Raw genomic sequence first — 26824 nt, 5'->3', positions numbered from 1 at the left:
GGGGAATGTTGCGCCGTTCTCGCCGCTCTGCATAAAAGGCACGGACACAGAACGTGGGGACAGAGATGTTACGCCGGCAGCCATGGTAGTAACAGTAAAACAGGTAGTAACTAAAACCGCACCCTGGGGAAGCATTATGCCACCGTTGTTTGGTTCAGTGTTAAAAAAGCAAAGCGGACGTAATGGCGGATCTTCTTCAGGACAACACGCTGAGTCTCTGTGGGAATGAGGCTACTGACGGATGCTGGGTGAAACAGTGGAAAGCTGCAGAAAAAAGCTTGTGAGAGGACCTTAAATTGAGATTTTTTATTTATTTTTTGTTAAACTACAGTTTCCAGGGTCAAAAATGAATTTAAACAGCTGAACAAGATAATGACATTCATACAACTTAAGTTGTTTGTAATAATGTTATCTCTTTCAGCTTTGTATTGGTCTCCACTAGGGTGGTACATTTCTGGAAAGTTTAGCTGGGGAATTTTGGAAACATTCCAATTTTGATTTACCATGGTTAGTGGACTATACAATTAACACATAGGTTAATAATAGCAATGGGTTATGTATTAGAAAAAAAAAAATAATTATATATATATATATATATATATATGATAGCTGAAGACATGAAATGGGCGAGAGAGAGAGACATGCAGCAAAGGGCCGCAGGTCGGAGTCGAATCCGTGATGCAGTCTGAAATTATGAATGGTCTGAGAGAGACAGTTTTTAGTTATTATAATTCAGAATCCTCAGTCCAGCATGTGGCGGTACGGCGCCTTTCAACCTCAACTTGTCGACCACCGCCATTGAAAATAGCTGAAGAAGAACATGACCAATAAGGACGCTCGTGTGGAGGTCACGTGCCCTGCAAACATGGCTGCACAGCGAAAGAGAACTACCGAATGACAACAATGCATTGAGTTAGTTTATACTATAAAATACCTTTACTGTCAGGAATTCGTCGAGATTTTATATCCGTCTTCACGGTAAATAATGTTTTTTACATCCAAGCTAATACACTAATATCAAGAGCTTTGTCCCCTGTAGTTGGTTTGTTGTGAGGGACTGACTGTTGTGAGTTAACGTTACACATCATTTTCGAATAAGCTGTTAGCATACTCTCACGCTTGAATAAAAGTTAAACGTACAGTATACGTGTACCGAATGTATGTTGATGCAAAGGATAAAAGCTCTCCAGTCTTATGTAATTAGACCATGATGTGCATTTAGGGACCACCAAAGCCACAATAAAGTGCTAGATTTTTAAAGGGAATTTGGTGCGACGTTCTCCTCGTGGGCATGAACGACATATCAGTTGGACCGAATGTTCGTGTTTACAGTGATCGTGCATTCATTGACATTCCTCTTTATTTTGGTAGATAATGAAGCTACGTGTCCATCTGCAGTGTAAGAATCTACATGAATACCTGCGAGAGCTGAGTCCTGAGATTTTGGACCGACTGTACAACCACCCAGCAACATGTCTGGCTGTCTACAGGTCTGTTGGCTGGTATACATAATGTACTGATGCTCATGGTGTTGCTGTGACATTTGATTCCCGGGTACTGTGGTGTGTCAGATTACAGTAGATTGTGTTCGACCTTCTACACAGGGACCTCCCCTCTCTGGCCAAGAACTATGTGATGCGTATGCTGTTCCTGGACCAGCCTCTCCCACAGGCAGCGCTGGCATTGTGGGTGAAAATAGACAGTCAGAAGTAAGTCATGTCTTCATTACACCTGTAGCAGCATTGTCAGTAGGGTGAACCATGATTGATTACACTCTTGTACCACTCTGTAACATTTCTCCCACCGTCCTGTTGGTGAGGGGTTTTATTTATTTATTTTTAATTTACATCCACATTGGTTTTCTAAAAACCTCTTTGATTTATTTATTTAACAAGTTATACCTCTTGAGATGAATCATCTCATTTTTGAGAGGTTCCTCGATAGGACTGGACAGTACAAAGGACAAGACATTACAGTACAACATACACATTCACTCACATACTAACCTCCCACACCCCTGCCCAGACATCACCAGAATGATCATTACAAAATATATGAATAGTAATTAAGAACAAAAGATAGAAAACAAAAAATCTGATAACCAAAAAACAATTACACCAGAAAGCAATCAAGTTTTATGGAAAGCATTTACAACAATTGCTGTACAACAAAATATGTCTTGAAAGATCTCAAAGATGTGATTAATCTTAGTGACCCAGGCAAGCTATTCCAATCGAAGGGAGCTTTAAATAATAAACACCTGCCACTTTCTTTGAAAATGAGAGGCACATTAAAGGATAAAAATTCAGTGTGTCTTAGACTATAAATTGCTTGGTAAGGTGTTAAGTATTGTTTCAAATAAGGTGGATAGTTAAGATATATACATTTGAAAATAATCTGGAACCAGTGAAACTGTCTCCTAGCATTGGGTGACAAGATTTTCAGTGAAGAATACAGGACACAATGATGTGTTCTGTAAGGGCATCTCAACACAAATCTACAGATACTATTAAAAACAACAGTCAAAGGTTTGAGATTAGTCTCAGTAGTGTTCTGATATACTGCATCAGCGTAGTCTATAATTGGAAATAGTAATTGTTTCACAATTCTTAAAGTGATGGTTCGGAGTAATTTCACCCTAGGGTCCTTTGCACCATGACCTCGAGCCAAACACCCCCACAGAAGCTTTTTTCACCTGGGTCGAACATTGGGAGCGTTAGCGTAGCGTAGCGTTATCAGCTGAATAGCTTAGCGCAGAGGCTAATGGATCCGAAGTGTCTCTTAACATTACCCCACTAATAATGCCCGAAATGATACCAAACGTCTACAGTAATACAAATAGGTTATGCACTCATAAAACGATGGATTGTAAAATTTGTAAGTACACCAGAAGTTTATGTAAATAACACTTGCCTGCTGGCTTCTGCTCTCTGCTGCTGCTGCTGCGCTGCTGTTACTACCGGGCAGTAAGGAGTGCTTAGGGACATCTACAAATTACAACACCGAAAAAGAGATGCAACAAAAATATTTATTAATTTAATGATTAAATAAGGTAATGTCTCCAAACTTACCTCAATTATTACTTGTCTCCTGCTAGTTATACTACAGCACTTACTTTAAAAAATAAGTTAAATTAAAAAATATTTTTGTTGCATCTCTTTTCGGTGTTGTAATTTGTAGATGTCCCTAAGCACTCGTCTTACAGCAGCAACAACAGCAGAGAGCAGAAGCCAACAGGCAAGTGTTATTTACATAACCTTCTGGTGTACTTACAAACTTTACAATCCATCGTTTTATGAGTGCATAACCTATATATACTAGTGTAGACCTTTGGTATCATTTCGGCATTATTGAGTTGGGTAATGTTAAGAGTACACTTCGGATCCATTAGCCCCCCGCGCTTAAGCTATTCAGCGGCTATACGCTTCACTACACTTCCCAATGTTAGACCCAGGTGAAAAGCTTGGGTGTGTTTGGCTTGCAAATCATTTCTAAAAGTGAAACACTCAAACCATCACTTTAACCTTATCAGCTGTGTAAAACAGTTGTTAGAATGATACCACAGCCTTAGATTGCAGTTTAGCTTCCTTAAAATAGTGTTTATGTGTGCTTTGAAGGAGAGTTGAGAGTCAAGCCAAAGACCAAGGTATTTATATTCATCTACTCTCCCAAGATGGGTGCCATCTAAGAAGTTAATTAACAGGTTAGTCTGATTCAAGGCCGCAGATCTTGTTGGAAAAAGCATGCAGTATGATTTTTTTCTTATTCAACAGAAGGTCATTTTGTTGGAGCCATTTTTGAATAGTATCAAAGTCATATTGAAGAATGTTCTGTATCTTAGATATCATAGTATCAGAAGTATATATCACTGTGTCATCAGCGTATAAATGTATATAATAATCAGAGCAAATTTGAGAAAGATCATTGATGAAGATTGAGAATAAGAGAGGCCCCAACGATGATCCTTGAGGGACACCTTTTTCCATAATAGAAAAGCGAGATAAACTACCCTGGATAAGGACACACTGATGTCGAAAATGTAAATAAGAGTTGAACCAGAGAAGAGCTTGTTTAGAAAGACCAATGGCATGAAGTTTATCCAAAAGAATATAGTGATTAACAAGGTCAAATTCTTTAGTTAAAGGAACACGCCGACTTATTGGGACTTTAGCTTATTCACTGTAACCCCCAGAGTTAGACAAGTCCATACATACCCTTCTCATCTCCGTGCATGCTGTAAGGCTGTCTGACGGCTCCAGCAGCATCAGGCCAGCACAGAACATGCAGGTGAATGGTTCCAGTAATCCTACTGCTCCGAATTGTGACAAAAAACAGCGTAACATGAGACACAGCCATCTTCTAACCGTAAACAAACCGGGAACTATATTCTCAGACAGGCTTGCTTGAAGCAAATCATTCCGCCCAAGTACTATATTCTTCCGCCTGAGAATATAGTTCCCAGTTTGTTTACGGTTAGAAGACGGCTGTGTCTCATGTTACGTTGTTTTTTTTGTACACGCTGTGACTCTACAAATCCCAACATGTAAATAGGAACATGTTGGCGTTTTGTCACTCTTATTCAGAGCAGTAGGATTACTGGAACCATTCACCGCATGTTCTGTGCTGACTACATGCGGCGATCGACACAGCGCTTCAGCACGACGGAGATGAGAAGGGTATGTACGACTCTGAACCTCTTGGGGTTACAGTAAATAAGCGATAAGTCCCAATATGCGTGCGTGTCCTTTTTAAATCTATAAAAATTGCTCCGGTAGACATATTGTTATCCGAGGATGATGACAGATCATTGGTGAGCTTTAGTATATTAGAGGCAATCTTTAACAGCTTAGTTTCCAAACCATCTATGTCTCTACCGCTTCCAGACTTCAGTTCTGAAATAACTCTCTGAACATCAATGGGACAAATGGTTACAAAAGAGAAAGAAGAGGCACAAGGGAATTGAGCAATATTTGTGGTGTTAAGGGAGTTAGGAGACTGGGAATTACATATAGCAGAAAAATGCTGATTAAAGGCATAAGCTATTGCAGAAGGATCAGAAATAATATCATTTTGAAGTCTAATTTTGGTTGGAGCGCTTGTATTAGATTTGTTAAGTTTGGATGTGATGAATGCTGTGTCAGCTGTTGTAAGCAGCCAGCCAGTCTCCTGCAAGGTTTGGGCAGCAGAAGCTGCCATTCACCCGGTAACAAGTACCTGAATTAGGGATGCACCAATCCAGCTCTTCCTCTCTGATACAGAATCTGCTACCTCAACTCAGGGTGTCCTCGGATAAAAATACCGATCCGATATTAGTGCTTTCTTTTTCTCAAATTTAAAATCTTTGTTTTATGTAAGGTAGCGCTGCACAATTTGGAGAAAAAGTCATATTCTGATTTACAATGTTGCGATTTAATGGTATCATTAGGTTACTTGATTATCAAGGAAAATGCAGAAAATAATCTACAAAAGTTTTTAAATGTGTATTTTTTAACTTGAACATACAAAGTTAAATGAGCATAAGAAATAAACAAAAATTCTTATTAAATTAATACATTTTTGTATGCACTTATAAACAAACAATGACATTCAAGATGGGTGTAATATAATAACTAGTGATTAAGTTACAAAATATACTTTATACAACCTCTGCATGCTCTGAACCCCTCCACACTTCTGATACTCCATGACCACACACACACACACACACACACACACACAAACAAACACACACACTACTGCCTCAACACACTGACTGATCACTGATAAGGTAATATGAGGCCAGGGCTTTCTGTGGGACTACAAACTGAGTCAGCAGCCTGCTGTGACTGATTGAATGTAAAAAATAATTTTATAATGGCATTGGCAAAGCTCAGTCGTGTTTTCTGGTTTAATCCAAAGGTATTCAGTGTTGGGATGCATTGATTTGATACACCAGATCCATATCAGTGCCGACACTGACCTTATTAAGTGGATCAGGTATCTGCCAAAACATATTTTGTATCCACGACGTTCCACTTCCGGGATTGCTCCATTGCCGACGGAAATTCCACCAGATGTCCCTCATTTGGGCCGGATGTCCGTTACCTTCCTCTTTCTTTGTGTTGCCGTTGTAAACTGCGGTGGATTTCTGACTACTAGGATTAACTGCTCCTCAGATCTCTGCAGGGTAAATCCAGACAGCTAGCTAGACTATCTGTCCAATCTGAGTTTTCTGTTGCATAACTAAAACTACTTTTGAACGTGCACATGTTCCACCAAAACAAGTTCCTTCCTGAGACTATTTAGCAGAGGCACCGTGGCTCCGTCCGGCGCCTAGCGCCGCCCAAGACGATTGTGATTGGTTTAAAGAAATTCCAATAAACCAGAGCACGTTTTTCTCCCATCCAGGAATGCTGTGTGGACTAGCCACAGCGCTGCAGAGGAAGGTCTGGCAATGTGAAACTAGCCATAACATGACGATCCACATTAAATACAGTTTCTTTGTTTCTCTCATGGCGCAGATTAACTTGAAGGGGCTGGGCAATATATCAACATTATATCAATATCTTGATATGAGACTTGATATGGTGTTAGATTTTGGATATTGTTTTGTATCCTATAATGGCAAATGGTCTTTTCCTAGTTTTAAAGGCTGCATTACAATAAAGTAAATTAGAATTGAGAATTCAGTCCATGTATATATTTACATTTACATTACATATGTATGATACAAATACATATTTCATTGGTTGTTATATTTTTAATCATCTATCGGTATTTAACTCTTTGTAGTGAAACAAATGTGATAATTGCACCAAGAGATCTCAATGGGTTCTCCTCTAAACTGATTTTCATCTTACATCATTTGCATCTGATACCTCTTTCACACCAATAACCTGGGTCAGACCAGGGTTATCTGACCCCGGTTCTACCCTGCGTTGGTCATGACATGAACTGGATCAACCTGGAGCCATGCATACCAATGACCTCACTGCTGATAATGGGCGGGGGGGTTTACACTCACACATTTAGCTAAGAGCTAACATCACATACTCCAGTCCAGCTGTACACCAGCAGATCTGGTGTGTTGTACTTGAATTCCTCGTTGTCCTGTAGGCTCTCTGCAGCCTGTGGTTTGAAATGCAGGCTGCAGAGACTTGTGCCAGCTCGGCCGAGGGAAGAGAGAGATAGAGATAATATTTTTGATTGTTTCACTGTGATTTACGTTGTAAAGCACAAATAACTATCAAACACTCAACAGATGATTTTGTGGAGACGGATGCTCTTTTCTCCTCTGCATTTCATTAATTTCAGTTGAAGAGGTTAACAAGGAAGTAGCTGCTCTAGTATCAATTTATGACCATCTTAAGAAGAGGGAGAACATTTCTCTGTTTGACATTAAAGCTAAAGTGTGCATCTATTTCATATTAATGAACGTCAGTTACATTCAAGCCATCGCCAAATGAGTTGATACAAAGCTAATTAAGCCTATCAGCTCTACACATCCCTCTCTGTATTTCTCAGTATGGCTATGTTTACATGGAGTCGTCCGGCGACTTTCGCGCACAATAGCTTGAGTGATGCGTTTCACGTCACCGCTGAGAAAGGAAACCGCAGCCTTCAGCTTTGGAGACGAAGACGACACAAAAATTACAAGATAATTCCCTCCTCATGAATAGAGAAGTGGTACGCGATCACAGAAGGCTTGTGTCAGGTGGATGCTCCGAGCCTCCGACAGTGTTGTTGAGTTCCTCATAGGGGTGACAGAAACTACGCACTATAGCTTTGACAGTAAAGTTGGGCTTTGCTGTCTGCTTCATGACTTATTTAAAAAAAAAAAAAGAGATTTTCTCAAGCCAGGGGCCACACTGAACTGAATTACTTTTCCCAGGCAGTATTTTTCCAACTCCTAACGCTCTGTGAAAGTTGAATCAGAGTCAACTTCGGAGAACAGTCTGAGCGTTGAACATCCAGTGTCCCTGGCAGTGAGAACTGTGTGCCTGTATTAGTACAGTGAACGTGTGTGTGTGCGCGCACACACACGGATCACACCCTGTTGTGATCAGAAAGAATGTCTCATTGCTTATTTCTTCCCTCCTGGCATGGGAAGACAAGTGAGGGAAACGTGGATGCAATTAGCAGACTCTCTGTCAGCTAGTATAATGGGATCTGTCCATTTGAGGGATAATGTCACCACCAGGATTGTAGTCTTACTGCGTGAAGCCCCCTCTTAAACATCATTAAGGTGAAAGGAACTTCAGGGTTAGCAGCTCTGTTATCACCGATTCAGCTGGAGAGAAACTGTGACTTCACATTTCAGATAAAAACCAGTTGTGTTCATTATGAGTTTCTTTGTCTGCTTGCAGGGATCATGAGGAGTGTGTCTCGGTGTTGGCAGGACTCCGCCTTTGGCACAGTCAGCAGCTACAGGGCGGTCTGCAGGGCTACATTTTAAATCCAGTGTTCAAAGACAACCTGAGGATAGCTCTGCTCGGCGGGTAGGTCTGCTCCCTGGCAACACAGCCTTTGATCATTCTCTCTCTCACTCTGTTTTTACAAACTGATCACTCCACGATGAAAATTCAGCTATTTGCGAACACACCTCCGTGTCAATGGTGTTAAGTGTTTGTTCAAAACACACCGGCTACATGCCAGGATGTGGTTGGTTAGAGTTACAGACAAGGATCCAAACCAGGGGTCAGCAACCTTAGCAGCAGCTTAACCAATGGCACACTAGCAACAAGTGTGCAAGAGAGTTTTTTGGAAATGTTAGTGTCCTCTTTTAACCGCACGCCAAATAACTTCTTTCACAGCCATTGGCATAAGCACAACCTATTATTTACAGTAGTTTGATTGACTTTCCCCCCATCCACATTTAATGAAGACCCGCCTTACTCTGCCTCTAATTGGCTAGTACTCTTTGCCTTCTTCACAGAATGCAGCTCGAAGGGAAAAAAGAACACTGCCTGCGCGGGCTCTGCAGATGATGGCAGGCTTAATGCTGATCTGATTAACAAGAACATTTCAAAATGGCACTTCATATTAAAAAGGTTGCCGACCCCCGATCCAAACTATTCATAATATCTCACTCCCACAGTATAAACCAAGTTTTCAAGTTTGATTTCTAATAGTTTTGATACATTTAAGCTGTGAGTGCAGTACTGTAGCTACAGTTGTCCCCTGCTGTGTGGACACACAGGGGCAAAGCGTGGGCGGATGAGGGCAGCTCTCTGGGTCCCGACCGCCACGCGCGGGACATCGAGAGCCTGGACCGCTACGCCATCGAGCGCTGGGAGGTCATCCTGCATTTCATGGTGGGTTCTCCCTGTGCTGCCGTCAGTCAAGACCTGGCTCAGCTGCTGGTCCAAGCAGGCCTCATGAAAAGGTACGCCGGAGCAGTAATAACCCGCCGAAGTTTGTTTCTAAGCTGTAAAATCTCCCACTCAGTACATACCTGGATCAGTTCTTGAAGAACCAAATTTAAATCATCAAAAATGTTTGTCTATGCTATTTGAAAATATATCATTGTCCATAACATATATAATTATCAGATTTCTTTCAACTTAAATTTTGATGTTAGTGTTGGCCTCAGAAAATGTATCCTTCGCTGAGCCCCACAGAATATGCTTTTGATGACCAACTCACTTGATACAATGCTGACTCAGCGCTGTGTAACGATGCAATAAAGACTGAGGCCAGCGCCAACAAGTCCCAGGCAAAAAGTGATGATCCATGTAGGAGACATGGTTAGATTGATTTATTGCAAGTATTTTCAAACTATGTGTCACTTTTATATGAGAAAATGCTTTCAGGGTGAGGACAAACTTAGCCAATTCCAATAAAAAGCAGGGCAGAGCTTCTAATGATACCCTAAACTGGACACACTGGATAGTCTAGTCCTGAAAGGGGCGTTTTCTAATGTAACCAGGAACCCTTCAATAAAACAAAAAGAAACTAGGGAAATGCTAACTCTGGGCTTTGGAAGCAATAGGCTAGTTAGCGAGGCTTGCTAGCATTAGAAGCTAAGATTTGAGAAGATAAACACTCTTGCTCTTTTGTTTTGGGAAGGGATAAAACAGACGCAAACAAGGGGTGTCAAATTAATTTCAGTTCATGGGCCACATCCCCCTCATCTGATATAAAGTGGGCCAGACCAGTGTACCTCTTCAGAAAGATCAGAAACTTTATCTGCCACAGAGTTTCTTGTCAGCTTGATGTTGGCAAACGCAAGTTGCTTCTGCTACGACAGCATTCTAAGGCCATTGTTGGTTAATAATGTTACGGACCCAGGAGAGAGGGGTAATATTCGGAGAAAAAACAAGAATACTTAAGATTAAAGTAATAAATTTAAGGAAAAAGAATTCGTAAATTCTTTGATATTAAAGTGGTAAATTTGGAATTGGAATGAATTACTTCTCTGCAATTTTCACACTTTGCAAAGTCATCCAGTGGGCCTGATTGGACCCTTTGGTGGGCCGGTTCTGGCCCGAGGGCCATATGTCTGACACCCCTGCTCTAAACTCTTTCTTGACAGCTCAATGCACAGCGCTCTGCCATGTGGACAGTCCCGGTCCAAGGTTTACAGACCGGCTGCGTCTAGTAACTGATGCTAAGCTATGATTGGACAGTCACACATTGGGGGAGGGGTTTAGTGAATGGTCAGTTCTTTAAACAGTTGGGTACATGTATGCCCCACCCCCCTCTCTATGCAAACCTAAATCAGAGGGAATATGTGGTGAATATTATTATTATTATTATTATTATTATTATTATTATTATTATTATTATACAGGCCTTTGGAAAGGTGCTACTTAGTCCCATGAAAAAGCCAGTTAAAACATTGATGAGCGCCAGCTTTATGCCTATACTCACACTTGACTTGACTTCCATAATGTAATGACAGACTCCACCCAAAAAGCAGGCTGATCCATAACTAGGGTTGGGCATCGTTTTTCCCAATCCTTGCTTGCGATTCCGGTTCTTATCGATTCTCGATTCCAATTCTTTGAGGGGTAGAGTTGAAACGGGTCACATGCTTACTGTGTTTCACAGATCAGAGGAAAAAATCAAATTTTGATTCAGTGGTGGTTTTCAGTTTTACCAGGCTTTTTTCAATGTAAAATAAAGCCACACTAGAGCGCCGCTTACTGTGCTCCATTGCTGCAACACAAGCGCCTGGACGGCGGCCGCTACGGAAACCAAAACTTCTGTGTGTTAAATTTGGAACCGATGATCGGATTGGAAACAAAACTTTTCCAAACAATTCCAATAAAAAACATTGCATGGAAATCGTAATTTTTGAAACGATTCCAAGTTGGAACCGGTTCTCGATTCCCAGACGACAAGATAGTCTGAAGTCTGTGCGTGAGCAGAATCCATCATCAAAGAATGAATAAAGTAAAGAACGTTGACTCCATAGAAGTTTAGCTCTAGGTTTGAATTCTACCTGTGTTAGTGCTACAGAATGCATGTAGCCCATGTTGTCCTGTCCTGTGCTCTGTTTGTCAGTGAGGCAGGAGAGGCGCCCTACATCACCTCGGCTGGTTTCCAGTTCCTGCTGCTGGACACAGCCTCTCAGCTGTGGTACTTCACCCTGCAGTACCTCAAAACGGCTCAGGTACCGCTGGATCATATGTAGGCGTGGGGAATAAAATCGGAAATCGTATGTTTTTTTTTTTCCGCGATACGGTTCTGCTAACTACATCATATCCGTTTCCAGGGAAACAGAGCGAAAGCAGAAAAAGCAGAAACATGTTATGTTCTTCTTTACAAAGTAAATAAATGTCAATGTCAATGACTGACTGACGTGATGTTCATTCTTCTTAGAAAACAATTAGTTTTTAGAAATGTCTCATGATATATTGTCTCTAGAAGGGTATTATTCAACTTTAGTTTTGGTTAAAGAAGGAAGGGAAATTTCCAATACTCAATAAATCGCAATAGTTGTAGAATCACAATAAATGAAAATCCCAGTACAAATCCAATTGGCACCCATGTATCAGGAAAGAACTGAATCGAGACAGAATCGTATCACCTCAGCCCTAATCATCTGCTGCTCTCACATGATCAGCTTTAAAGAAGTTGGACCAGTGGTTGTCATCCATGTAGCATTAAGGCTCTAGAGTCTCTATAGCCAGTCATTACTCTGATTAGCTCATCTTCAGCAGAGAGGGCTGTAATCAGTGACTGGAGCTGCTGCACTGATTGACTGGAATTAAAGGTGCAGACTGTTTCTGCCAGACTCTGGCCTGTAGAAGCCTGATCGATGCCCTGCTGGAAAAGAACATCCATTGCTGGGAATGGAATGAAAACAAAATAAAGGAGGACAAAGTAAGCCTAACTAACCATGTCATGGCAGTTCACCCATGAAAGTGCAGCATAAAGGGATGCAGTGCAGGGACAAAGTCATTCTGACTGAGAAACCTTTATACAGCAGCAGGTTAATTCAATTAATAATTCAACTCGGTCCCGTTTGTTCGGTCCGTCCAGAATAATCAGTCATTTGCCAGTAAAATAGAAAAAGGAAACTGGCCTTATACAGGAACAATGTTTCAAATCTGAATCTTTTAGGCTAATGAATTGATAAATAAAGGTTTTATTTCTTTCCCATCACAATTGTATTTCTAGCAGTGTGGACAATGTAAGTGAACAGTTGAGTGAATATATGAATTGTTAAGGATGAAAAAGAAAAAGATTATTCTTCCTTTGAGGCTCTTCATTTCCGATTTGATAGTAGTTTAACAGAAAAAAACAATGTACAATAATCAGTAAATGAAAACTGTATTTGTGTTAAAAGGAGAAATCATTTTCAGCAGGGGGAGTGTCACATGAGCTGAATTGTGGAAATGTACTTATACTGAATGAACTATGGGGCTGTAGTAAAAGTATTTTGTGTTTGTTGTGCAGCTGTATCTTAATCCGTGTGTGCGTAATAAGATTTGTAAATTTTGTAAAGAATCTCTAAATCTATAGTCGGACGTCTCAGTGTATTAAGATGTGTAAATGTGTAGACACCTCTGTAAATGTGTTTATAGTCTATATCGGCGGCTTTTCATTTCCCGGGATTGCTCCGGTGCCACCGGAAATTCCGCCGGATGTCCCGCTTTTCGGCCAGATGTCAGTCCCCTTCCTCTTTCTTTGTGTTGGCATTCTAAACTCCGGTGGATTTCTGAGGACTATGGTTAACTGCTCCTCAGATCTCTGCAGGGTAAATCCAGACAGCTAGCTAGACTGTCCAAACTACTTTTGAACGTACACATGTTCCACCAAAACAAGTTCCTTCCCGAGGCTATTTTGCAGCGGCCCCATGGTCCGCCCAAGACGATTGTGATTGGTTTAAAGAAATGCCAATAAACCACAGCACATTCTTCTCCCATCCAGAATTGCTGTGGACTAGCCAGACCTTCCTTCGCAGCGCTGTGGGAGAAGGTCTTGACATGCGAGACTACAGTGTTTATAGATCTATGAATGCATGACAAAACTGTAAATGCGTACATAGATGTTATTCTAAGTATTTTGCTCTGGGAGCTGAAAATACAAACTTGTCATCAGTTTCCACTCAGCAGGCCTCTCAACTGTCTTTTTATACGGGACTCTGCTTCACCTCTGCCGTGACAGAGATCTGCAGATGTGTGTGAAGATTTGTCTGCTCCGCTGCTCGCACTGTGCTTGCTGCATACCAGCAGGCGGCAGCACAGTGACTGGCCTGGGAACAAGCCAACAGGGGAGGCGGTGCTCTTTCTGGATAAAAAGCATTATAATGTTAACATTTCTCAGGCGATTTCAATGAGTCATTTCTATTTTCAATGCAAAACAAAGTTTGTCTCAGGTTAATTAGAATCTCCATAGTTAGGCTATAATCATTGCTAAACACAACCGGCTCTGTGACACAAAACGCAAGCTCAGTGCGCAGCAGGCAGGTTGCTCTAGTGTTACCGCTGAGACAGGCCAGAGCATGTGTGTAGCTGCACAGAGGAGAGGAGAGTGCAGACTAGTAATAACACCTGTTGAGAACAGGAGGAATCGTGGGAGGATGAAGCTGAAGAAGGAGAGGCCGGCTGAGGTGAAACTGATGACGTCTGTTTTTACAACTTTTGGAGCAAAATAGTAATATCTATGCACGCACTTACAGATTCGTCTACACATTTACAAATCTCCGTGCACTTGTGAACCAGAATATAGATTTGGAGATTCTTTTACACATTTACAAATCTGGTTACGCGCACATGGAATGAGATACAGTTGCACAACTCTCCACAAACATAATTATTGCAAATAGTTTTGCTAGAATAATGGCTCCATAATTTACCATGTGAGCAATTAGAGTATGGGCAATTGCAATCCTCGTCAATGTTTTTTGTTAGAGGCCTACATTTATTTGTTCATGGAGGCTATTATTTGAATAGCTGCCTTTATTTGAGAATGTCGACTTATATACTGTTGATAATCTGTGTCTTGCAGTCCAGAGGGATGGAACTGGTGGAGATCCTGTCATTCTTATTCCAACTCAGCTTCTCCACTCTTGGCAGAGTGAGTGCACAGCAGTTTGTGTCTGTCTGTCTGTCTGTCTGTCTGTCTGTCTGTCTGTCTGTCTGTCTGTCTGTGTGTGTGTTACTGATCATGCGTTGCCTATGTGCCCTAGGATTACTCGGTGGAGGGCATGAGCGAGTCATTACTCACCTTCCTGCAGCACCTGCGGGAGTTTGGGCTGGTGTTCCAGAGGAAGGTGAGGCTCTGAGGTCCATTAACCCCTAACATACTGTCAACAGCTCTTCCTCCCATCTCCTTCACATTACATTACATTACATGTCATTTAGCTGACGCTTTTATCCAAAGCGACTTACAATTAAGTGCATTCAACTGAGAAGGTCCAAACTCTAGACAACAAGTAGTAAGTGCAAGTACATTAGCTTTAAATAAGCTAAGCTACAAAGAAACAAAAGTGCAGGTTAAAGAGTTTTTTTTTTTTTTTTAACCGAGGTGTAGTCGGAAGAGATGTGTTTTTAGCCTTCGGTGGAAGATGTGTAGGCTTTCAGCCATCCTGATGTCGATTGGGAGCTCATTCCACCATTTGGGAGCCAGGACAGTGAACAGTCTGGATTTGGTTGAGTGATTAGTTCTCCTTCGCTGTGGGGGCAGCAGCAGCAGTTTGGCTGATGCAGAGCGGGCGGGCCGTTGGGGTATATGGTTTGACCATGTCCTGGATGTAAGCTGGGGCTGATCCGTTCATGGCCCTGTATGTAAGTACTAGTGTCTTGAAGCGGATGCGGGCAGCCACTGGTAACCAGTGAAGAGAGCGGAGCGGAGTAGTGTGAGAGAACTTCGGAGGTTGAAGACAAGTCGAGCTGCTGCGTTCTGAATGAGCTGCAGGGGTCGGATGGCACATGCAGGCAGGCCAATCAGCAGGGAGTTGCAGTAGTCTAGACGTGAGATGACTAGAGCCTGAACCAGAACCTGAGCCGCCTTCTGCGTTAGAAGTGGACGTATCCTTCTGATGTTATGCAGCATGTATCTGCACGATCGGGTGGTTGCAGCAATGTTGGCAGTGAAGGAGAGTTGGTCGTCAAGTGTCACACCCAGGTTTCTAGCAGTCTGGGTGGGGGCTACCACAGAGTTGTCGATTGTTATAGTCAGGTTTTGGGTAGGAGCCTTCCCTGGAAGGAAAAGGAGCTCAGTCTTGTCAAGGTTGAGTTTCAGATGGTTAGTGGACATCCAAGAAGAGATGTCTGTCAGACAGGCCGAGATACGTGCTGCTACTTGAGTGTCAGACTCAGGAAAGGAAAGAATTAGTTGCGTGTCGCTCGTGCAGCTGTGATAAGAAAAGCCGTGCGACTGAATACAGACCCAAGGGAGTTGGTATAGAGAGAGAAGTGGAGGGGACCCAGGACTGATCCCTGAGGAACCCCAGTTTTGAGTGGGCAAGGCTCTGAGCTAGATCCTCTCCAAGTTACCCGGTAGGTTCGGTCTGACAGGTAAGATGTCAGCAAAGAGAGCGCAGAGCCTGAGACACCCAGATTCTGGAGTGTTGAAATGAGGATCTGGTGGTTCACTGTGTCAAAGGCAGCTGAAAGGTCTAGAAGGATGATGATGGAAGAGAGAGAGGTTGTTTTAGCAATGTGAAGCTGCTCAGTGACAGCAAGGAGGGCGGTTTCTGTTGAGTGGCCAGCCTTGAAGCCAGACTGGTGGGGATCGAGAAGGTTGTTCTGGTTGAGATAAGTAGAGAGTTGATTATAAATGGCACGCTCAAGAGTTTTAGATAGAAAAGGGAGACAGGTCTATAGTTATTTACATCAGAGGAGTCGAGTGTTGGTTTTTTGAGTAGTGGGGTCACTCTTGCCTCTTTGAGGGCATCGGGGAAACAGCCAGTTGACAGGGAGATGTTAATGAGATGGGTGAGGAAAGTAAGGAGGTCAGGAGCCATGGACTGGAGAAGGTGAGAAGGGATAGGATCCAGGGGGCAGGTGGTTAGGCGGGCAGAGGTAATCAAAGTAAGAATTTGATTTGGAGATAAGAGTACTAGATGTGACTAGATGTGAGGCAAGAGTACTAGATGTGACGGATGGTAAGGTGATTTCAGAAGGTGTGGTGGAGAATGAAGAGCGTATATCATCTATCTTTTTTACAAAGTAGTTGACAAAGTGGATTGGTAGAAGGGAGGAGGGAGGAGGTGAACTGGGGGGATCTAGCAGGTTAGAGAAGATGGAGAAAAGTTTTTTGGGGTTTGAGTAAGAGGATTCAATTTTGGTTTGATAGAAGGAGCTTTTTGCTGCAGAAATAGAGGCAGCGAATGAGGAGAAACTGTAATGATCCTCCATCATCATGGTATACACCTGTACTTCAACTAGAAAATGAGTCCAAAAAGATACAGACAATTGAAATAAAAGGAGGACAAATGGTTTTATATGATTACATGCAAGTGACCTTCAGAAAGATGAGCTAGTATTCATGTAGATTATAGCAATAACAGCTCGCACATCACAGTCACAGCAGCAATGACTGAGGCAATAGATAACAAAAGAAAAGAACCATGAATAATAAATAAAACTAAAAAACATGTACATACATTTTAAAGGGGTACTCCAGTGGTTTAGTATTGTTTTTCCATGACAGATTAGCAGGAAACCGATTAATACAAACATTCAACAAGCAGCAGCAGAGATATGATTGTTGACAGCTGGAGCAGATGTGTTTGTAATGACGTTTTCTAGTTGTGCTTGGGGTTTGATTTTATTTTTACTTGGAGAACTAATCCTGGTTCGGAATGGGATTACATTTCTACAGAAATGTACAGTATATTGGCCAGTAAAAATAGTTGAAGGAATTTTAGGGATTTAGCTGGGATTTGGTGAACTTGCAGCACGCAGTATGCACTAAAAATGCAGCTAATACTCTGGTTGGTGTCTTTAGATTTTGGCATTACAGGGCTCCAGACTAACTTTTTGCCTTGGTTGCACTGGTGCACCTAACTTTTTTATTTAGGTGCACCCAAATTTTTCCTCGCATCGCCATTAGCGCTGAATGGCGATACACGATATATAGCTCTGTATTTTTTTTACAAAGTGGGCTCAGTTCAGTTTTAAGTCAAAGCCACTTTTCACAAGCTCTTTTATTAAAACAGATTGTGATTAAAATAAAATGCAAAGATAGGGTTTCCTTTACCATTTTGATAATATACAGCTGCAACACATGTAAATGAAAGTTATCTGAAATAAATAGCCTAGGATATATATAAAATAAAATAATTATATATATATATATATATATATATATATATATATCTCTAAGAAAGCTCCTTCACTTGTTTTTAACAACAATAAAAGACTGATTAAAAGAGAAAGAGGATAGCTCAGTTGGTAAATATAGAGGTTTGACTCCGATCTGCGGCCCTTTCCTACATGTCATTACCCCCTCTCTCTCCCCTTTCATGTCTTCAGCTTTCCTATCAAAATAAAGGCCAAAATCTTAAAAAAAATAAAAAACAGACCGAAAGACATAGGGAGACAGAGGGAGAGAGGGGGAGTGCGATGGACTGAAGCGTATGCTACTCAGAGAGTGCCGGCTGACTCATTATGAATGGGTCCAGCACGGGTCGAATGCGCTTTGGCGGGTCAGCGGCTTACACCCGTCTTGTGTAGGCTATGAAATGTCTGTATCGTCACTGCGCTGCATTTTTATGAACTATGATCCAGCAGGCTCCGTCTCTCAACGAGAGTTGTTGCATTTAATAACTTCTAATGTGTTTTTTGCCGTGGCGGCCGCAATAACAGAGTTACCAGCGGAAACACTGGTACTAATACAGGTTTCCCTTTCATATTTAACAATATACAGCTGTGTTAATAACAATTAAAACTGTAGACAAATGTAAGCAGTTTGGACTGGCGGCGCTGTGTCTCCATGTTGCAGGGTGTGTGTGAATGGGGGCGGGGGCTGCGCGGAGGAGAGATCCAAACACAGGCACAGCTTTACAGAAGGAATGGGTCATGTAACGCAACATTAAACCATATCGATATAAACGACATCGCTTCGTTCATGGAGAGGCAGCGGATGCGAGGACGTTAGGTGCACCGGTGCGACCTAGGAAAAATCTTAGTTGCACCTTTACAAATTTTGGTCGCATTTGCGATATAGAGCCCTGCATTAATAGGCCAGAAAAGTGAGAAAAAAAAGCCTGTCCAAACACAACACAAAACTACATTTTTACAGCAAGTCAGTGTCACGTTTTGCAGCAACCATCATGTGACAGATGAATGACCAAAAACCAACGTGTCTTATGAAGGCAGAATTAGCAGAGACAAAGAAAAGATGAAAGTGAACTAGATATCCTGCATATATTCATGATAAGTGTGTATATATAGTTGGAATATGTTCGGTGTGTGTGTTGTCCTCAGAGGAAGTCGCGGCGGTATTACCCGACCAGGCTAGCGATCACTCTGGCTGCAGGAGTCACTACCAGCTCGTCCTCGTCCTCCTCCTCTACTCTGGCCTCTCCCCCTGGTACTGGAGATACCGGCTTCATTGTGGTAGAAACCAATTATCGGATCTACGCCTACACAGGTATGTCCGAACATGAGAAGCTTTTTGTGCTGCATGTTAACACTAATAAATCCATTTGACCCAGTGTTTAAAGGAATACACCGACTTATTGGGATTTTGTCTTATTCACCGTATCCCCCAGAGTTAGATAAGTCCATACATACCTTTCTCATCTCCGTGCGTGTCGTAACTCTGTCTGACGCACCCACCGCTAGCCTAGCTTAGCACAGATCCTGGAGGTAACCGGCTCCATCTAGCCTACTGCTCCCAATAAGTGACAAAATAACACCAACATTTTCCTATTTCCATGTTGTGATTTGTATATTCACAGCGTGTACAAATAACAAGGTCACATGAGACACAGCCATCTTCTCTGTATACATACTGGGAACTATATTCTCAGAAGGCGAAGCACTGCACTGCTCCTCACCACGGGGCTTCTCAGGTGCTGCGAGCAAATCACTCCGCCCAAGTAGCAGAGAGTAACAACGGTGCTTTTCAGATGTTGCGCTAATCACTCCGCCCAAGTAGCAGAAGTAGCAATGCTTCGCCTTCTGAGAATATAGTTCCCAGTTTGTATACGGTTAGAAGATGGCTGTGTCTCATGCTTTTAATGTAAATATGAATGGACAACGCATCCGGTTCGGCGAAGTGCTGCAAATGCAGAAGTTCCATAAACCTGCATTCTATCTGAATTCCAGTAGGGGGCGACACATGCGGTTGCAAAAGGAGGTCGGTTTCTGTAGAAGTCTGAGAAAGTGACCCACTTCTCACTTGATTTATTACCTCAGTAAACATTTTCATAATGAGTTTATAGTCTATCGCTAATTTTAAGTCTTCTGCAACACAGAATGATCATGTTTTGAATTATGGTTATTGATTTTAAAATCGGCGATAAAGCAGGGGGTGTTTTAGGGCGTGGCTATGATGTGATTGCCAGTGAAAGTGTGTAACGTAACATGGCTCCTCCCTCACTCCTCTCTCTCGTCTAAACTCGTCACATCCACAACCAGGATGCTGCGCCCTTAACGGCAAACTAGACGACTCCTAGCAGATCTCTACAAACCAATGGGTGATGTCACACATGCTCTGTCCATTAATATTAAGTCTGTGGTCTCATGTGACCTTGTTATTTGTACACGCTGTGACTATAGAAATCACAACATGTCAATAGGAAAATGTTGGTGTTATTTTGCTACTTATTGGGAGCAGTAGGCTAGATGGAGCCGGTTACCTCCAGGATCTGTGCTAAGCTAGGCTAGCGGTGGGTGCATCAGACAGAGTTACAACACGCACGGAGACTTATCTAACTCTGGGGGGACACAGTGAATAAGACAAAGTCCCAATAAGTCGGCGTGTTCCTTTAAGTCCCACTTGATATGAAATATGCTACATACTTGTCCCTATACAAATAAACGTACAAAAAAAAAGAAAGGAGGCAAAAAGAAATTGGCGTCCAGAAGCTGTACTGACATATTTGTGTGTCCCTCCCAGACTCGGAGCTTCAGATCGCTCTGGTGGCTCTCTTCAGTGAAATGCTTTACCGCTTCCCCAACGTAGTGGTTGCCCAGGTAACCAGGGAGTCGGTGCAGCAGGCCATCGCCAACGGCATCACAGCACAGCAGGTACTCAACTACTGCACACACATACTATACGGGGGGGTGCATTATAAATATCCTTTTTAATAACTTTTGTCATTAACCGAAATATTCATACATTTTTCATAGAGATTAGAATTTGTTTTCATAGAGTAATATATATGCTGCCATAATAGTGCCCAGTTGGCACCCAAATACCAACATTTTCTCAAGTGTTCTAAAACATCCAAAACATATCTCGGTTAATACAGTTTCCTTCTTATATTTTGAATGTACACTACTTACATTGAGTTTTCTTAAGATTTAACCTAAAGTGTTAAAAACGTACCTCAGCACTCCAAAGTTTTTTAAACTGGCAGTACCAATGTAGGTACCAGGGAGGTATGTGTTAAACAGAAACTGCACACATTGGGCTTCATGTCTGTACAGTCTTGTATAAAGTACTTGAAAGCAATAAGTGAGTAAGAGTACAAGTATCTTGCCAGAAAATGACTTTGGTAGACGTTAAAGTCTCCTTTTTAGAATATTACTTGAGTAAAAGTCTTAAAGTATCTGATATTTACAGTATTTTAGTATCCATAGCAATTTTGTGATATTAAACATACTTAAGTATTAGAAGTAAAAGTAAAAACTTTATGGCCAAAGGTGTGTAACGTCATCTTCATCACCCCTGTCATCGGGGTGGTCATCATCTGTTACCATGGCGGCAGAGCCTGCACCAGGTGCTTCCATGACACTATCAGTCATTATGCTTCCTCCTCTTCTTTAGTTTTGGCCTATGGTGTTTTATTTTTTTTGCCGCTTGGCTACAAACAGGCATCACATCACCAACTGGAATGGAGCATGCATTATCTTGGCAATTTAGGAGCAATAATTCTTAAACTTCCTTTTTTTCAGGGTAATACATTTCTTCTGATTTTATTTTGTAGTAACGAGTGATTCTTTGATGAAATGTAGTGGTGTAAAAGTAAAAGTTTCCGGAAATAGAAATAATGAAGTAAAGTACAGATACGTGAAAATTCTACTTAAAGGTATAGTGGAGGATTTTCCCGAATTTTAGAAAAGATCCCCCCTCTCCACTTTTTGAAAAAATGCACATGCGCAACACTCTACCTGCTCCCGAGACGTAACGCCTATTAAACGTGTGCACGAGAGTGCACTGTTTACAAGTTGCTGTCGGCATGGCTCATACAAGCCTACTTTCCAAAAGAAGATTTGCACTTTTTCACAAATTGAGATGTTTACAGTGTCTGCGCGGTGCGTGACTTGTGCCAGGGCTAGCATCGCTAATCATAGCTTACATCAACTTTCACTAGCAGTGATTTTAAATGGATTTCTCCAAATAGCATGCCAAACTTTACCTGTCAAGTAGAAACTTCGCGACTGAGGCATCAGTGGAGAGCCCAACCTGTGCTTTTAGCGCATGCCAGCGTGTGAAACATTCTCCTAAAAACACTCCGGTCTTGTTTCTTTCTTCAGAAGCCTTTCTCTTCTTGTCATACCTTTCGTAGACACTCGTAGCTCACCACACATATACACCTGAAAGTATTCATGCGCAGAAAGCGAAAACTACCCTAGGGACGAGCACGCACGACGGCCTTACGTAAACATAGCGCCAGAATGATTGACAACTAGGAGGACCAATAGTCTTGATGATCCACCCGGAAAAAGAAAATCCTCCACAATACCTTTAAGTACAGTAGTGAAGTATTTGTACTTTGCTACATTACAACACTGTGTATGTATGATATGTAATGGCCATTTGTGCGTAGATCAGATTTTCCTTAAAAACATCCACCTGAATATGAAAAGTATTTCTCCTCCCCTCCAGATTATCCACTTCCTGAGGACCAGAGCTCACCCTGTCATGCTCAAACAGGTACATCAAACCCATCCGTGCTTCCTTCCCTCTAATAGTCATGCGTGATTGTACTGTAACGGCTCTGCACAGCGTCTTCCTCCTCCCTCTGTGTTCTTCAGACTCCCGTGCTGCCTCCGACCATCACAGATCAGATCCGCCTGTGGGAGCTAGAGAGAGATCGACTGCGCTTCTCAGAGGGTCAGTTTATCTTTCACCGTGTGTGCAGGCCCGGCCAATGCATGTTTGTCTTTGATGTTTATGGATGACAGGCCTTTATTTTTTTTTTAAGGTATATATTGTCATATCTTAGCAAAATGTCTTCTTATGTTCTGATATGCTCATGTTTTAATTAGCTGTAAATGGAAAACTCAACCCTACATTTCCTCAGCACAACAACACAGTCCTGTCATACTAACATAAACACTGTTTTCGTTTACTAATTAATGCACTCAGCTCTTTTTTTGATTGCATGTTTTACATTAAAGGTGACCATGGCCATTTTCAAAATTCATACATATTATGTTACATATTAGTTATTCCTATGATCTAAGGCCTAATTCCCACATACATGGGTATTTTTTTTAAACGATAGATAGATAGATAGATAGATAGATAGATAGATAGATAGATAGATAGATAGATAGATAGATACTTTATTGATCCCCAAGGAGGAAATTCAAGGTCCCAGTAGCTTAAAGACATCACACACAACATGCACATACAGGATGATAAAATAACAAATCCACATGAATAATATGGACAATAAAAGAAAAGATACTAAATGTAAAATCCACATGAATGTACTAAGGGACGTATAAGCATGAGACGCTTGCAGTGACAGGGCAGGGACTGACCCTGTGATTCAGTATGTATGGTAAGGTGCTCTATGAGAGTGTGTGTCATGGTGGTAGTGCAAATAAGTCCAATAGTGCAAGGTTAAAGTCTAGAGACCAGCATTAAATATGGACAATATAAGAGAATAATGTAGACACAGTAATATAAAAACTATAGCAGTGCAAGGATAAAGTTTAAAAAAGACAGCATTAAATATGGGCATTATAAGGGAATAAAGTAGACAGTAGGATACGAGTGATGCTAAAATGCACGGTTTAGAAAAAATCTCCATCCACATGGAAGTGCAAAAACGCGACTGAAGTACTGTAAAGAGCACGCGTGGCCAACAGGCGGCGCTATAACCCAGGCGCGCAAAGAAGAAGAAGATGTTGGCCAATCAGAAGCATGAAAAAAAAAAAGCTGTAACCGCAAGACTATCCACCAACTAGAAGTCTCGTCCAAGTCAGGCGACATTGGCGGGCGCTGTGTCGTTGCATTGTGGGATTATTTAGCAGTAACCTCCGTAGCATTCTGACGCCTCCTCCCCAACACAACACAAGAGTAACTGTACATGTATGTGTAGACATGTACAAAGTCCTGCTAGCAAGCCTAGCAGCACTATTTTGGCACCTCACAAAAGAGATAAGGCTGCGTTCACAGTGACGCAAAACGCAGGTCTGCCCATTCATTCTGAATGTGGGTTATGCGATTAGGCTGTGGCGGTGGGGGCCGCAGAAAAAAAACCCTCAGTGGGCCTGCGGTGAAAAGTTTAGACCGACTCAACTTTTGTAGAAACTCTACCCTGTGTCCCGCTGCGGTGGCCAGTCATGTGCGCGTAGATCAGACTTGTCCGAGTGTTTTGAGGCGGTGTGAGTCCCGTACAAGAAACGGGAAACATCACTGCCTCCATCTCTGCCACAAGAAGTGTTTAAAACACCAAACACAAGCACTGAACGTGCCCAGAAGTTTGGGGAACAGCTGAATGTTTCCTCAGTCGCTCCGTCTCTTTTCTTTCTCTCTTTCTTCGGGAAATGAAGCCACGCTCGGAAATGTAACAACAATAATTGTGAAAAATGATTGGGCCATTTCAGTGACACTCCCACACAGCCCTGCGAAAATTGCACACTCTGTCGTTACAAGCCCCAAACTCTCTCTGTCTCCATGACAACACAAACATCATTTTTTACAAGTCTTCACCCTGGCCAGAGTTTTCCCTAAAACGTAGTTAAAGTGCTCATTTTATGCTTTTTGGCTTTTCCCCTTTCCGTGTTATATATCTTTTTGTACATGTTATAGGTTTACAAAGTGAAAAAGCCCAAAGTCCACCCCAAAGGAAGTGAAATGCCTCACTCTGTAGCTTAAACAGAGAGCTCAACACACAGGGTGAAAAGAGGAGCTGCAGCAATGTGCAGTACTACAAATATATGGTGTTTTCTGAAAATTAAACCACATAAACATATTCTGGTACAACCTCTAAAGACAATTATTAACCTGAAAATGAGCATAATATGAGCACTTTAAGGGAGTGTGTGTGGCGAAGCTGCCAATGGAAGGTTGTGACTGATCTCTCTCTCTCGCGCTCCCTCCCTCCCCTCCCCAGGAGTGCTCTACAACCAGTTCCTCTCCCAGGTTGACTTCGAGGTGCTGCGAGACAGAGCTCAGGTCAGATTTTGTTTCCTATTTCCATGACTAAATAATATACTACCTTTTATAATCAATATTTTATGTATCTAATAATACATTTAGATGTATAAATGATGTACATTGTTTGTTATAAATCACAGTAAAATGTGATTTATAAAATCATGTCAACAACAATTATTATTTTAATAGCTTAGTATTCTATGCACTAAAAGGTATGTACGAAGGCTTTAGGCCGCCAATGTTATTGTAGGCCCAGTTTAATATGCAACTTAATTTTATACAATACTGTATGTAATAGAGGGTCCCTGCTCCATCTCTCTCTCTCTCTCTCTCAGTTAAGGGGTCCTTGGCTTAAAAAAACGTTGGAGACCCCGGTATTAAATCAAAATCCTATGAGTATTAGTTAGAAGTTAATATCAGTCTCTGAGACACTTGCTACCCATGCTAGCGGAAAAGGATCCACCAACCTTTGGCCCTTCTGCTGCTGCACTAACTGGTTGCAGCCCCAGTAGGTCCTGTTAGAGCACCGTTGGGCCTGCTGCTGTTTAATGGCGTGTTGTGCTGCAGGGTCTGGGCTGTCTGGTGTGGCAGGACGTGGCTCACAGGGTGATGGTGGTGTCGCCGCAGGGACACAGCGAGGTCAAGAGGTTCTGGAAACGACAGAAGTCCAGTACGTAAGTGCAGGAGAGAAACCAGCTGCAGACCTTCGGGATCAGATTTTCTTGCAGCCACAGTTGCTGTAAGGAAGTGGAGATGTTATACTAATTTTGTATGTTTCATAAAATGTTGACTACTATGTTTTGTGGATTAAATGGTTATAAGAAGAAAATGTACACCTGTCTTCTATACCAGTGTTTCTCAAATTCGGGGTACGTGTACCCCTAGGGGTACTTTGGAGGACTGCAGGGGGTACGTTAGACTGGGTAAACCCAGCCCGATCTGCCGGCGATTTGATTTCGCCCTGCAGCTCAGGCTGGAAACCTGTACATTATTCTATCCTGCTTCCGTTACAATTTTACAGGGACCAATCACAAGCTGGCTTATCCACCTGGTGGGTTTAACACAATGACGATAGAGAAGCGACCAAGCATCATAGCAGCCACCGAAGCGCAGCAACCCGTTGATGCCGCTGTCGCTGCTATGTCACCCGGATCGTTGGTCTGATTGGTTGAAGGACTATCCAATTGCGTACAGAGTCATTTGAACTATGCCCGTTGATCTTGTGCAGTAGAAAATACAGAGCAGACTCCCCAGACTAATGTTCAATCTTAAAAGATTGAGCTTTGTCTGGTGATAACCGGACTAGTGGGTACATGACATTTTTTGCAAAATGTTTTTCAGTTACAAGGCTGTAGTTACTGCTACTCTTTTTTTTTTTTTTTTTTCCTCCAAGTTTGTCACCTTTTTTTTGTCGCTTGTTTTGACCTATTCTTGCCTTTCTTCCTTACTTTTTTCCCCTCTTTTTGTCTTTTTTTTTTTTTTTTTTCTGCTTTATGCTAAGTTTTTGTCACTTCTTTCGAAGTTTGTCGCCCTAGTGTTGCCTTCCTTGTTTTTTTTCGAAGTTTTTATTACTATTTTCGACCTATTCTTGCCTTACTTTGCCGTCTTTTTCCAAGGTTTTGTCATTTTTTTTTTATTTTCTTTTTTAAGTTTTTGTCGCCTTTTTTATAGACCAAAACTTATTCATGCTGGTTAGGGGGTACATGGCTTAAAAAAACTGTTCAAAGGGGGTACATTATTGAAAAAAGCTTTAGAACCACTGCTCTATACTGTAAATAAAACAATGTCTAAATATGGATGTGGATTTTAATATTCTGCCCATCTCATTTAAAGTTACCCTACTAGCAGCACTGTGGAACCATGTTCTTTACAAGTA

At 41.8% G+C, this 26824-nt stretch overlaps 1 protein-coding gene across 1 annotated transcript; it reads left to right on the top strand.

Moving 5' to 3' along the window:
• Window positions 1-834: 834 nt before the first annotated feature.
• On the top strand, window positions 835-25777 carry gtf2h4 (general transcription factor IIH, polypeptide 4). The gene is made up of 14 exons (XM_039820717.1): window positions 835-978; window positions 1372-1490; window positions 1605-1709; window positions 8346-8477; window positions 9179-9364; window positions 11488-11596; window positions 14440-14508; window positions 14621-14704; window positions 18867-19032; window positions 20506-20636; window positions 22441-22488; window positions 22590-22668; window positions 24905-24966; window positions 25516-25777. The coding sequence occupies exons 2-14, from the start codon at window positions 1375-1377 to the stop codon at window positions 25624-25626; spliced, it is 1398 nt and encodes a 465-aa protein (XP_039676651.1). The 5' UTR covers window positions 835-978; window positions 1372-1374; the 3' UTR covers window positions 25627-25777.
• Window positions 25778-26824: the final 1047 nt, after the last annotated feature.

Source organism: Perca fluviatilis, chromosome 13 (assembly GCF_010015445.1).
Source record: "Perca fluviatilis chromosome 13, GENO_Pfluv_1.0, whole genome shotgun sequence".
NCBI classification, from domain to species: domain Eukaryota; kingdom Metazoa; phylum Chordata; class Actinopteri; order Perciformes; family Percidae; genus Perca; species Perca fluviatilis.
The sequence above is the reverse complement of the archived record's forward strand: the minus strand, read 5'-3'. Positions and strand labels throughout refer to the sequence as shown.

What these genes read in the sequence shown, in the direction of transcription:
- gtf2h4 (XM_039820717.1), top strand. Translation starts at nt 1,375, where the DNA reads ATGAAGCTACGTGTCCATCTGCAGTGTAAGAATCTACATGAATACCTG. An exon ending in GTGAAAATAGACAGTCAGAA is followed by an intron (nt 1,710 to 8,345) that starts GTAAGTCATGTC and finishes GTCTGCTTGCAG; the next exon opens with GGATCATGAGGAGTGTGTCT. An exon ending in ACGGCATCACAGCACAGCAG is followed by an intron (nt 20,637 to 22,440) that starts GTACTCAACTAC and finishes CCTCCCCTCCAG; the next exon opens with ATTATCCACTTCCTGAGGAC.